Source organism: Oryza glaberrima, chromosome 4 (assembly GCF_000147395.1).
Source record: "Oryza glaberrima chromosome 4, OglaRS2, whole genome shotgun sequence".
Lineage (NCBI taxonomy): Eukaryota > Viridiplantae > Streptophyta > Magnoliopsida > Poales > Poaceae > Oryza > Oryza glaberrima.
The window spans coordinates 27,209,479-27,221,735 of record NC_068329.1 but is presented as its reverse complement, the minus strand read 5'-3'; the positions used below and the strand labels follow the sequence as shown (position 1 = coordinate 27,221,735).

General features: G+C 44.1%; 2 protein-coding genes across 3 annotated transcripts; both read left to right on the top strand.

The window, feature by feature from the left end:
• Positions 1-862: 862 nt before the first annotated feature.
• On the top strand, positions 863-5,802 carry LOC127771459 (uncharacterized). Its single transcript, XM_052297372.1, has 8 exons — positions 863-1,378; positions 1,724-3,104; positions 3,980-4,230; positions 4,308-4,511; positions 4,597-4,689; positions 4,761-4,868; positions 4,938-5,273; positions 5,390-5,802. Exons 1-8 carry the CDS (start codon positions 941-943, stop codon positions 5,486-5,488), a joined length of 2,910 nt encoding a protein of 969 aa, XP_052153332.1. The 5' UTR covers positions 863-940; the 3' UTR covers positions 5,489-5,802.
• A 666-nt stretch (positions 5,803-6,468) lies between these two features.
• LOC127770555 (uncharacterized) lies at positions 6,469-11,672 on the top strand. 2 transcript variants are annotated; one of them, XM_052296317.1, is made up of 8 exons: positions 6,469-6,989; positions 7,166-9,083; positions 9,703-9,947; positions 10,030-10,233; positions 10,340-10,432; positions 10,636-10,986; positions 11,093-11,202; positions 11,313-11,672. In XM_052296317.1, the coding sequence occupies exons 1-7, from the start codon at positions 6,537-6,539 to the stop codon at positions 11,189-11,191; spliced, it is 3,363 nt and encodes a 1,120-aa protein (XP_052152277.1). In that variant the 5' UTR covers positions 6,469-6,536; the 3' UTR covers positions 11,192-11,202; positions 11,313-11,672. The 2 variants fall into 2 exon arrangements, with proteins under 2 accessions (XP_052152277.1, XP_052152278.1); XM_052296318.1 differs by having other exon boundaries at positions 11,093-11,207.
• The last annotated feature ends 585 nt before the right edge of the window (positions 11,673-12,257 follow it).

The following is a 12,257-nucleotide window of genomic DNA, read 5'->3' as shown; positions in this document are numbered from 1 at the left end:
TGAACCATAGCTGGTCCAAAGCGCGTTTGACTAGAGTTGACCGACTATGTGGCGCTTCACGTAGGTAGCATTTTGCATCCAACCCCTTCTGCATCTCGACGTGCCGGTAATTCTGTTCTTACCTCTTGTTGCTACAGTAGTCACCGAAATTCTCTCAAATCCTTTGATCACTTTGCATCCCCCTCGAGATGTGAAGGGGGCCAGATGTAAAATGCTGCCTACGTGGAATGCTACGTATGCGGTCAGATATGGTTAAACGTGTTTTGGACCGACCATGGTTCATTAAAACAAGATCATGAACCTTATTGTGCAAATTTTCAGTTTACGATCCTACGTAACACCTCTGCTCAAGTTTAAGCACCGCTCATGCATTTTACTCAATCGGAAACATTATCTTGGTCTTGTGGAAATGAGCGGAGAAAGCGTCCCTTGGCCTGTATATCGAAACGTTGGATCGCTAATTTGTGGTATCACTCGAAATAGCATAGAATATTAACAAAGGAAATTGTTGTACATACGAACTAATTATCAGAGTCACGTGCGACTGAATTTGATCATTAGACTCATGTACGACTGAATTTGATCAACTGTTGTAAACAGTACATGTGAACATATACTTTTTGATTGATCTATGGTAACATGTTTTTAGCTGTACATGAGTTTGAACAGCTAGTTCGTGTGTATAGCAGTACCGATGAACAAATTTGTATTTGGGATCGATTGATCCATTCTTTTTACTATATTCATAAAATTCACTCGCTGGTGAGTAAAAAAAAGCGTTAAACCTACTCCTACTAGGCAGACTAGCTAAAGGCTGACCGTCGCTAGAGATCAGCATCCCGCAACGCTTCTCCTTCCCCCCACTCTCCCTCCCCACTTCTCCTCATTCGCCGCAGAAAAAAAAAAAAAACAACCTCGAAACCTCTTCCCACCTGCGCCAATGGCGCCAGGGCGCGCTGCGGCGTCGGCGGCGGCGGAGGGAGGCTCGCCGGAGCCGCTGGAGGTGCGGTGCGCGGGGTGCGGGGAGACGCTGGAGGTGGAGCCGGGACTGACGGAGTTCATCTGCCCCGACTGCGCCATGCCGCAGTCGCTGCCCCCGGAGCTCATGCCGCCGCCGCCGCCACGGAGGAAGGCGCTGCCCCTGCCCCGCGGCGCCGCCGACGTCCGCGGCGCGCGGCTCCCCTGCGGCGCCTGCGGGGCGCTGCTCAGCGTGCCCGTCGGGCTGGCGCGCTGCGCCTGCCCCATCTGCGCCGCCGAGCTCGCCGTCGACACCGCGCGGCTCCGGCACTACCTCCTGTCGTCCGCCGCGGTGGAGGGCGCCGTCCCCGTGGTGCCGATCGGCACCTCGTCGCCACCGCCGATCCTCCAAGTCCGGGAGGTACGCTTCCACTCCCGTGTCCTCAATTGAATTGACTCAATTCAATGGCTACCATATCACTTCTTTTTAGAGGAGGTAGAATGGTGTTCAGCAAAGCGATGTACTGTGACTCTATGAGTGATGAAAGTGTTGCTAGAAAGGTTAGGGCAAATGCCCCATTTGATGTTAAAAAACAGTTTGACTACAGCTATGTTTTGTTTCATGATTCCTGGCTTGATTGAGTGAAGCATATTCTCAATTGGAGAAATTATCATGAAATTGATGCTAAATATTCTCTCCACTGAACTGATATGCTACACTGCTGTCTCTAATAGTGCATTGGTTCGTGTTGATGTTGTAATGCAGGCGCACGAAGAGCATCCTAATATTGCGAGTCGCACGGGACTCATCCAAGCAGAACCTAACGATCCACTAAATCGTATGGAACAGGGACATACAAAGCGTCCAAATCAGCTTCCGGAGCAGTCAGACCCGTATCGTTCTGATTACATGATGGATGGAGAAGGGATACATGAGGCCAATGAGATTATTAGAAGGCATCATAAGCAGAGAAACAGAGAATCTGTTGGCTGTGGAATCATAAGTGCAGAAAAGACACAAGAAAAGCCTCTGAACCAGTTCAGGCATCAGGCACAAGATCAACATTCTAGCTATGCTTTTCGTATGAAGCAGACACATCTAGATCATAGAGATAGAGTTAATGAAGTACAGGCAGATTCTATTGATCCCACAGTTTTTAGTGAGTCAAGATGCATTGCGCTGATTGATGAGACTAATGCAACGCGTATAAATTGCACAACGGTGCACTCTGTTGGACCCAAACCTATAAATGTAGATAAGAATCAGGCACAGGCTCCCAACTCCAAGCGGATCATACAACAGGCACAAAAACAGCCTTCTTATATTGCAATTTCTCAAGAGAATGCTCAGGATAAGCATGCAGATGGTGTGGTTCATGTCCAGGAAAAGCAATTGAGGACTGCAAGTCAAGTAAACCATAGACAAGAGACATGTGCTCAACTGGACAATCAGACTGTTGCAGGGGATAGCAGTGGGAGAATTAGATGCCCGGAAAAAGAACAATCGGAACCTTTTAGCTGCACAATTCGCAAGAGAAAAACGAAGAGTTTGTTGGCTAATTCAAATTCAGGTCTTGAACTTAGGCGCAGTAAACGTTTGGCCAAAGATTCTCCTGCTGCAAAAGACAAAAAACACAGCAAAAACAAGTCTTTTGAGCAGCAGGTTTCTCAAAATGACCAAGTATCTGCTGCAGTCATGGATACTGAATCAATACACAGGGATCCTGTTGAGAGGCAAGCTGCATCTTCAACTGGCCACATGCCAGCTGCCATCACAGACAGTGAACCATCAGAAAATGAGCCTGATGATCTGTATATGCCTTCTCCAGATCAGAGTTTGTCTAACTCTCCAGATATCGACAGAATCATTAACAGCATATGCCCTAGTTCATCCCCTATGCATAAGACCCCTGAAAAAGTCTCTAATGAGTTTGACAACGTCCAGTTAACTACACCACCACCTTCCGATATCGACATGTCTGATCCTGAGCATTTTGCATGTAACTACGTTCCGCAGGAAGTTAGAAAGGCCCTTGCGAAGCTAAGATCTAGTAATTCATCATTTGAGCGTGCGATGTCACAGGCAAGTTCTGGTGATGTGCATGCATTAAGTGATTCTGAAGATTGCGACGAACGCTGGAATGTTGGTAATTCACACTTCTATTGTCCTTCACTCTTATTATTATGTGTTGCACCATGGAGAATAAGTTTTCTTAGAAAGGGATATTTTCTTTGGGATTATGAATCTTATTAAGCAACAACCCATATCCTTTTTAACTCAGTAGGCTATTACGCTTCACTCTTATTATTGTGCCTCACATTAGGGCGAATAAGCCTCCATATAAAGATAAAATATTTTTCTAAGGATGACGAATCTTATTAAGCCCTGGTACATATCCTTTTGAACTCAGTGAGCCATTGTCCTTGCTCTTATTATTGTCTATTTTACACTGATGAGAATAAACCTCCTTATAAAGATAAAATAATTTCATTGGGATTATGAATCTTATTAAGCAATGATGCAAATCCTTTTAAACTCATTAAGCTATTCTCCTTCACTCTTATCCGTTACACTGCTGAGGGTAAACATATCTATAAAGAATTCTTGGGGATTAGAAGTGTTTTCTTTCTTTGGAAATTAGGAGCAGCGATTATGAGTCTTATTAAGCTATAATACATATCATTTTGAACTCAGTAAGCTATCTGCCCATGATTACCATAGTTGGAGGGTTTTTTTTTATTATTTTTTTTGCATTTTATCCATGCTGAATCCACAGAAGAATGGAGACTCGTGGGTACCGAGAGGAACTTGTCACACTAAAATATTCATTTTCCCATGTAGACCACTAAACATAGAATAAATTGGATTTGTTTGAAACAAACTGTTCACACTCCCCTGTTTCATTATCAAATCCTGTTCATTTCCTTATTCATACTCTGTCTATAAAGAACACCACCATTTGACAGCTGTTCTTGTTATGCTCATCTGATTGTCTCATTGTTTTTTTTTCCTTTCAAGCAGGTACCAAGAGGAATCAAGGGTGTGGTCGTGGTCGTGGTCTTACACTCTGTCTCAAGGTGTGGAATTTGCCTAAGGGTGTCCGCATTCCAGTGCTATTGAACGCTTCGGGGGAGCCTGTTGGGAAAGAGGCAGGCACCTTATCTACCTTTCTGGGTGCATTAGCACGTGACGGAATATTGGCACCTCTGACACATCAAGATTGGAGACGTGTTCCAGAGAAAAACAAGGATGTGATGTATCATATTGTCAAGGTATGCAGTTTTATATGGTTACTGCTGCTTTCTGTGCCTTTAGTTTCTTGTATGACACCCCTTGTTTGTTGATGTAGCTCAAATTTGACATTGCTCCAGCTGCTGAATTCTGGATCATGAAGTGTATAGGAAGAAAGTGGAAGAGTTGGAAAGCTCTCTTAAAACAAAAACATTATGATACTCATGAAACGGTGGAGGAATGCCTTGCTGATCAAAATCCTCGCGTTCTCAAGGAACAGTGGCAATATTTAGTTGCATATTGGGGTACGGAAAAAGCGAAGGTAACACCGACCATTCTATTTTCTTGCCATCTTGTTTGCAATTTGGCAGGCTTGTTAAATGATTGGTAACTTTATCTTTGATCAGGCTGTGAGTAGTCGAAATAAAGCTTGTCGGGCAAATGTAACCGCTACGCATACTGCAGGAACAAAGAGCTTTGCACGGATAATTGAGGAGGAGGTAATTAAAATCCTGTTGCTTTGCTTTCACTATCACCAATGACGTGCTAATTGTATTACCGCATGCAACAGAAGCAGAAGCGGCCTAACAATGAGGAGCCCACTGCTGCGGATTTGTTCCTATTGACTCATACACACAGAAACGGGAAGCCTATGAAGAAGGAAAAAGCTGATATCATTGTGAGACACAAGGAAGTAATTTATACTAATAATTTTCTGGTTGAGATCTGAGTTTTATTTTCCATGCAGGCACGAGTCCGTGAACAATCTCATAAGCAAGCCGAATGCTCAGGAAGTGACTCTGCAGCACACAAAGTCGGACTTGAATCCTGCTCCATTGGCCTGCGTGGGAAGAGGGGTCATCGTCGGAAGGCAGTCTTGCAGGCATCCTTCAAGGAAGCTGAGGAGGCTAAAAGAAAGGCTGAAGACGAGGCAGCGACGCTGAGGAAGAAGATGGTGGCAATGGAAGAAAGTCAGAAGAAACTGCAAGAGGATTTGGCGAATATGAAGAGTACAGTTAGTGCTATGCGGAAGACGACGTCAACTGGTGACCTATCGGATGGTCAAACGCAAAACTTTCCACAGGTAAATGGAGTATCCAGCTATAATCCATTTTGCACCTCCAGAAAGTATCTATCATTGTAACAGCTTATCCCACTGTTTCTGATCCGGAATCCATGCTTCCTCCTCATCCATTCCAGGTCCAAAATTCACGAAGCGCTCATGAGATTTTGCAGCCATATCTTGACTACTCTGCACTGTACGATCCTTCTGCCTCCCCTAGTCCACGATTTCGATGATAATCGCACCAGACAATGCCAATATGCATGGTTGATTCCATCTTGATCGTGGAATGGTGTATGAAACGAAGAGGTTTAGACGTTTAGTTGGCCGTTCATGTGTAATGTTGGCTCTCTAAACCCGGAGCCCAGTGCTTGTACTCTTCTGTTTTATTGGCTACTGTAACAGGATACTCTCTTCTGTTTTGTTTACACTGACTAGAACTACTTCACTTCGCATTTCCCTTCCTGTGAAATGATTTTGGGCGTGTTTAGTGAAGCTTGAGATTCTGATAAGCAGTTAATTGGTAGCCAGTTTCTGAGAACTTAGAAAAGTTGGGTTTCTCAGCTTCTGCCTTCAAGCTTATAGTTCATTTTCTGGATTCTATATCTATAACTTCTCAGAATCTGTACCAAAACATGGACTATTTGAGGGAGCTTTTGGTTATGGGAGAAGTTGCAGCACTCCCCCAAACATACTCTCTATAGGGTTATACCTTGTGTTTTCTAATTGTACTATGAGTTGAATTGGCAAAAACGCGACGAATTTTCTGTGCTTCAAGGGCTGTTTTGGATTGAAGCCAAAATACGCTCTACCAAAATTTTGGTAACTTTGAATAGTAAACATGCTAGTTTGAATTGAAACCAAACAATTGGTAATGTCCATACTCAATTTGATCACGTTCTAGAAACTTCTTCACCATACTAAACTTTGGTTTCATATTGGTATCAAACCAAACATGGGCTAGCCTACTTTACCCTACCAGAAAAAAATTAGTACTAGTACCAAAATTTACTTAGATTTGGGTGTAGGTGTAGGGTAGAGAAACATATAGCCGGAGAAGTTTAGGGAAAGTTGGTAGTTTGGAAAAAAAGTTAGGAGTTTATGTGTGTAGGAAAGTTTTGGATGTGATGTGATGTGATGGAAAGTTGGGAGTTGGGGGAAGTTTGGTGTGAACTAAACACACCCCAAGTGATGTTTGTTTGCCTTTTAGTGACGACCTGACGTCTCGACGGCCCAAACGTTCGCCTCCACACTCCGACGCTACTGCGCTGAGGGCTGAAGGCAATGGCGCCGCCGCCGCCGCCGCCGGTGGCGATGGCGGTGGCAGCAGCTGACGAGGAACCCGACGAGATCCTGGAGGTGGGGTGCGCGGGGTGCGGGGAGACGCTGGAGGTGGAGCGGGGGCTGACGGAGTTCGTCTGCCCGGACTGCGCCACGCCGCAGTCGCTCCCGCCGGATCTCATGCCGGCCCCGCCGCCGCCGCGGCGGAGGGCGCTGCCCCTCCCCCGGGGTGCCGCGGACGCGCGCGGGGCGCGGCTGCCCTGCGGCTCCTGCGGCGAGCTCCTGAGCGTCCCCGTCGGGCTGTCGCGCTGCGCCTGCCCGCTCTGCGGCGCCGAGCTCGCCGTCTACCCCGCGCGGCTCCGGAACTACATCCTGTCCTCCGCCGCGACGGCCGCCGTGCCGGTGCCGGTGCCGGTCGCCCCCGCCCCCGCGCAACCCATCCTCGGTGGCCGGGAGGTGGGTGGGTTGGGTTCTGGTCAAATCAAATGCACCATTTGGCTTGTAGCGTTCGATCTCTCAACATCGACGAAATCTCAGTTCAATCGAAGCTAGCCGAGCTAGTACCGACGTTTTCAATCCATTGCTTTACCTTGGCTAGGGTTTTAATTGCATCTCCTTCTGCTGTGATGCAGGCATGGCAAAGGCGCCCTAATTCTGCAGTTCGTTCAGGATCTGCCCGAGCAGAAGCTGATGATAGACTATTTCCTCTTGAACGGTCACGGATACAGCATCCCGATCGTCTTATTCATCTACAGCAGGATGAAGAAGAGTATCCTGATGGTGTGTTTGGTGGAGAGGAAGCTCATGAGATTGTTTCAAGTAATATCCAGCAGAGGAACCGATGTTCAATTGAACCTGGTATTGTAAGTGTGAAGAATAGGTTGTTGCCGATAAAAGCGGCCAGGCATCAGGTACATGATCAGCGTTCAAGCTACGGTACTCAGCGAAAGCCGGCACAACTAGCACGCCTGCATAGAGTCATCCATTCAGAGGAGGTACAGGAGGGGCCTCTTAGCCATGAAGTTTATAGAGAAGCAAGCCATGCTGAACTGATATATGAGACTGCTACAACTCATAGCAACCGGAGAATTATGTGCTCTGTTGCCCCCGAAGCTGTTGGGAGTGTAGATAAGAGGCGTATTAAACACGATAATCAGATCACACAGAAGCGGCAAAAGCATACTGCTCATGCAATTCGTGCAGAGCACACTCAGGTAGGGTGTCTAGATGGTGCGATTCATGCAGAGGAGGCGCAACCGGAACCTGTTGACCAAGCAAATCATGGAGAAGAGGGATGCATTCAGATTATAGATAAAACAACTGCAAGGGGTGGCAGTTGGAAATCTGGATGCTCAGTTAGACATAACACTGTTAGTGCAGGGAAGAGAAAAACATCGACCGCCGATCAGGTCACAAAGCAGACACAAACAAATCAATCTTATGCTAATGATGCAGAACATGCACAGATAGAGCATCCAGATCAGGAAATTCACGAGGCTGTAAGTCAAACGACTCATAGAGAAGCCATGTGCTTTCGACCCAGAAAAGATTCTTCTGCAAGGCATAGCGAGCAGGACATTGTACACGTAGTTGATCCTAAAAATAATGTTAACAAGAGACAGATAGAGCCACTGAGCCATGTTATACAGCACACAGGACATACCTCTGATATTAATAATCATGCAATGCAGGTGGATTTTGATCCTCAGAGTAAGCATATTGGAAGAAAAGGCAAACCAAAAACTGGAACTGGAGTTGACTCTAATTTGACCCTGAAGAACCAGGATCTGCTAGTCTCTCCGAATCAGCTTAGCCATATAAATCAGAAACACATGCCCCCCAATCATGAGGCTCAGAAGAAGCATATTAATGTCGAAAGTTGCAAGCAGCCTTCTAGTCAAGCCCGGGAGAAGAACAGGAAGGGGCTGATGGCTTCTTCAAATTCAAGTTTTCATCTTAGGCGTAGTAAACGTTTGGCCAAAGATTCAGTTGCTGTTGTAGAAAATGAACCAGTTGAAAATGACCCTGTTGACCTGCAGGTTTCTTCTCCGAATTGCCAGGTGTCGGCGGTTGCTATGTCTAGTGAACCAATAGAACAGGAGCCTATTCTGCATCAGTCTCCTTCTCCAAATTGTGAAGTTTTAGTATCTACGACAGACGCCGAATCTGTAGAAAGTGAGCATCACGAGCATTGTGCTTTTTCTCCACATCAAAGCATGTCTGACCCTCCAGACATTGACAGAATCATTGCTGGTCTTTGCCCTAGCACATCCTCTGTTCATGAGAAGCCTCGGGAAATATCTAGTGAACCAGATGACCCTGATTTAGCCACAACTCCTTCAAATCCTGATATGTCTGATCCTGAGCGTTTTGCTCAACATTACTGTCAGGTATTCCCTCTAGAGGTCAGAAGGGCCCTTTCAAAGAAAAGATCTAATTCATTACTTAATCATCTAGTCTCCGAGGAATGTTCCGATGAGGAATTTGTGCATGATTTTCCTGATGCGGAGCGAGCACGTGATTGTCAGAAGCCATCTGGCCAGAATATTGGTAATGTGTATTACTGTTCCTTTTTTTTAGATGTATTACTGTCCTTTGTTGTTACTGTTATATGTTGCAATATCACCAGTGGACCTGCTGATAAACTTCAGTGCTATTACTCCCACTTATGATTCCCCAATAGATTTTTTTTTAAAAAAAATATAGTTGAACCATGAAGAACAGGGCAACCAGTTTAACTTTCAAGGGATAATCACCAGTTTATTATCTGAAAGGGTCTTAAACACATTTTTAGTTATCCTTGGGCGCCACAATGATCTGTTAACCACACCTTTTCTATTCATGACACTGGTACTCCACTCCAGTCTGTTGTAAGTCAAAAACGATGGTGAGAGGAATATTGCTTTTTTAAAACAGAATAACAGTACAAAAGGTTAGAAAAAGTACTTGGTCAAAACTTCATGTTAAAAGAATTTTGGAAATCATTGTCTAAGTGGAGGGTGTGGATCAAATTACCAAGATAGGATCACAAGTAGAATTTCTACAGAAGCTAAAATGACTACCCTTTTCAAGCAAGATACAATTTTGAGTGAATCCAGATGTTTCACATTTGCCATTTTATTTAAAGAAGTGCTGTTCAGGTGAGTTATTATACTTTTGTTTCAAGTAGGTAGCAAGAGAAAGAAAGGACACAGGCGTGGCCCTACCCTTTGTGTCAAAGTGTGGACCTTGCCTGAAGGTGTGCGGCTTCCAGTATCCTTGAACAATTCAGGTTTTCCTATTGGAAAACATGCTGCCATGTTTGGTAACTTTCTGGGCACACTAGCGCGTGATGGAATATTGGCACCTCTTACATATAAAAAATGGAAAAGTATACCAAAGGAGAACAAGGATGTAATGTGGCATATTATTAAGGTATGATTTATGAATTATGATTACTAATACTGTTTTTTGTCCTGCCTATAGCTTCTTTCCCACTCCATGTTTGTCGGTGTAGCTTAAATTTGATGTTGCTCCATCTTCCGAGTCCTTGCTACTGAAATGCATAAGAACAAAGTGGAGGAATTGGAGGTGTAACTTAAAACGAAAACACTATGATTCTCATATAACTGAAGAGGAACGTCTTGCTGATTGTGATCCTCGTGTCCTAAAAGAACAGTGGCGATTCCTTGTTGCATTTTGGAATACCGAAGAGGCACAGGTAAGGCTGCACATTTCTCTTTCATATGTTGTAACAATGTAGTCATATTTTGATTTTGCATCATGTTGGACGATTGGTACACCCTTCTCTTTTTCCCCAAATACAGGCTGCAAGTGCTAGATGCAAAGCTTCTCGAGCAAAATCAACCTATATCAACTCTACAGGATCGAAGAGCTTTGCACGGATACTTGACGAAGAGGTAACCATAAACTATTCCTGTGTTATTTGCGTGACAGAGGGAAAAATAACCTGATGCAACTATACTATATGAAGTCTATTAGTTACACAAAAGCTTGCATTATTAAGTCCATTACTATATTTCACATGTGTATAAATTCGTACTCTTATTTTGTACTTGACCTTTTGAAGTGTAAAAGAACTGACATTTCTTTCTCCGTCTAGTCATGTTCTCGTGACAAGGCTCGTAAGCGCAGTGATGATGTCACAGCCATGGGTGAAAAGAGGAGGGGTAGGATGCATAACCATGAACCTGGGGCCAGCCCTAGTGGCCTGAAGGAAAAGGCAGCCCTTAAGGCATCCTTCAAGGAAGCTGTGGATGCAAAAGAGATTGCTGAAAATGAGGCTGCCACACTGAGGAAGAAGATGATGGTAATGGAGGAAAGTCAGAAAAAGCTGCAGGAGGATTTGGCTAACATGAGGAATACAGTGAGCGCCATGCAGAAAATGATGTCAAATGGTGGTTTGCCTGATGGATTGATGGGTGCATCAACGGCGCCTCCAAGTTTTCCACAGGTGATATCCTTATAACTTCTGATTTGAGGTATTACTATATTAGGTTGTTTGAAACTGTGCCATTTGTATCTAAATCAGAATTGCTATTTATCTTTTTACATCAAAGGGCCAAAATGCATCGAGCTCTCGTGATGATTTGCAGTCCCCCTATATTGATTACTCTGTGCTGTACAACCCTAACTCTTCTAGCCAACAAACTCGATGATTGCCTCACGGGTAATGTAATATCAAGCTCTCAATTATTCAGTGTAAATATGAAACTCAAACTAGCAAGGTTTCTAGAGGATATGTCATTTACTACTGTCTTTACCACGTTCCATTTTCAGGTTGAACCTGGTTGGTGGATGCTCGAGTACACAGTGGAAGTATTACTCACATCCTAGCATGCTGATCGTGCAGGCGCCGCAAGGATCTCGGATATGCTGCATCTGCGTTTTCCATTTAGTTGGTTGGTCACGCATGATAGCAGCTTTCTTTGGTCCTTCTTTGAGTTGTTAGGAGAGTAATTGGGAGAGTAATGTGGTTGGTCTTCCACTGTGTTCCATTTCACTTCCAATCTTGCAGATGGCATGTTTGAAATTTGAAAACAACAATATGTGTTCGTGTGTGTTGGTGTCACCGTGTCAGCATCTTCAAAACAACAGTCCCTTTTCTTATATCGTAATTTCAAACTGTATATGTAGTCACCTGGATGTTGTATAATTTGCGGAGATGGGGTAGACAAAGGGTGTAAATGGCTAACCCACGAAACACACTTATAAATCAAAATAAGACACTTATCCATTTATTTTGACTTATAAATGACTCTATGGTTTAGCCACTTACACCCTTACATAGACAGAGGTCCTCTAACAATCTTTTATGTAGGGTCATCTAATTAACTAGACCTAGGTATGAACTAAGTAATACGGTAGTGCGTTAGGTCTTCTCCAAGTCTCTTGGCTTTTATCTAAGCTAAATCTTGGCTTCGTTCTTCTCCAAGTCTCTTGGCTTTTATCTAAGCTAAATATTGGCTTCGTTACGTACTCCCTCCGTTAAATAAAAAAAAGCTTAATCTAGGAACCCCTTGGTTAAGTATTTTTTGACGAAAGAAGTACATGTGATAAAATTGTCGTATTATCTAAATTGAAACAACTCTCCATTTCCTTTTCCATTTTTGTGAAAGAACAAAAATGGAGCCTCTCTTTGAAAAAACAAAATGGTTACCATATGGTCAAAGTTTGAACTATTAAAAATTAAAAAAGAACCCTTAAAAACAACTCCGGCAACAA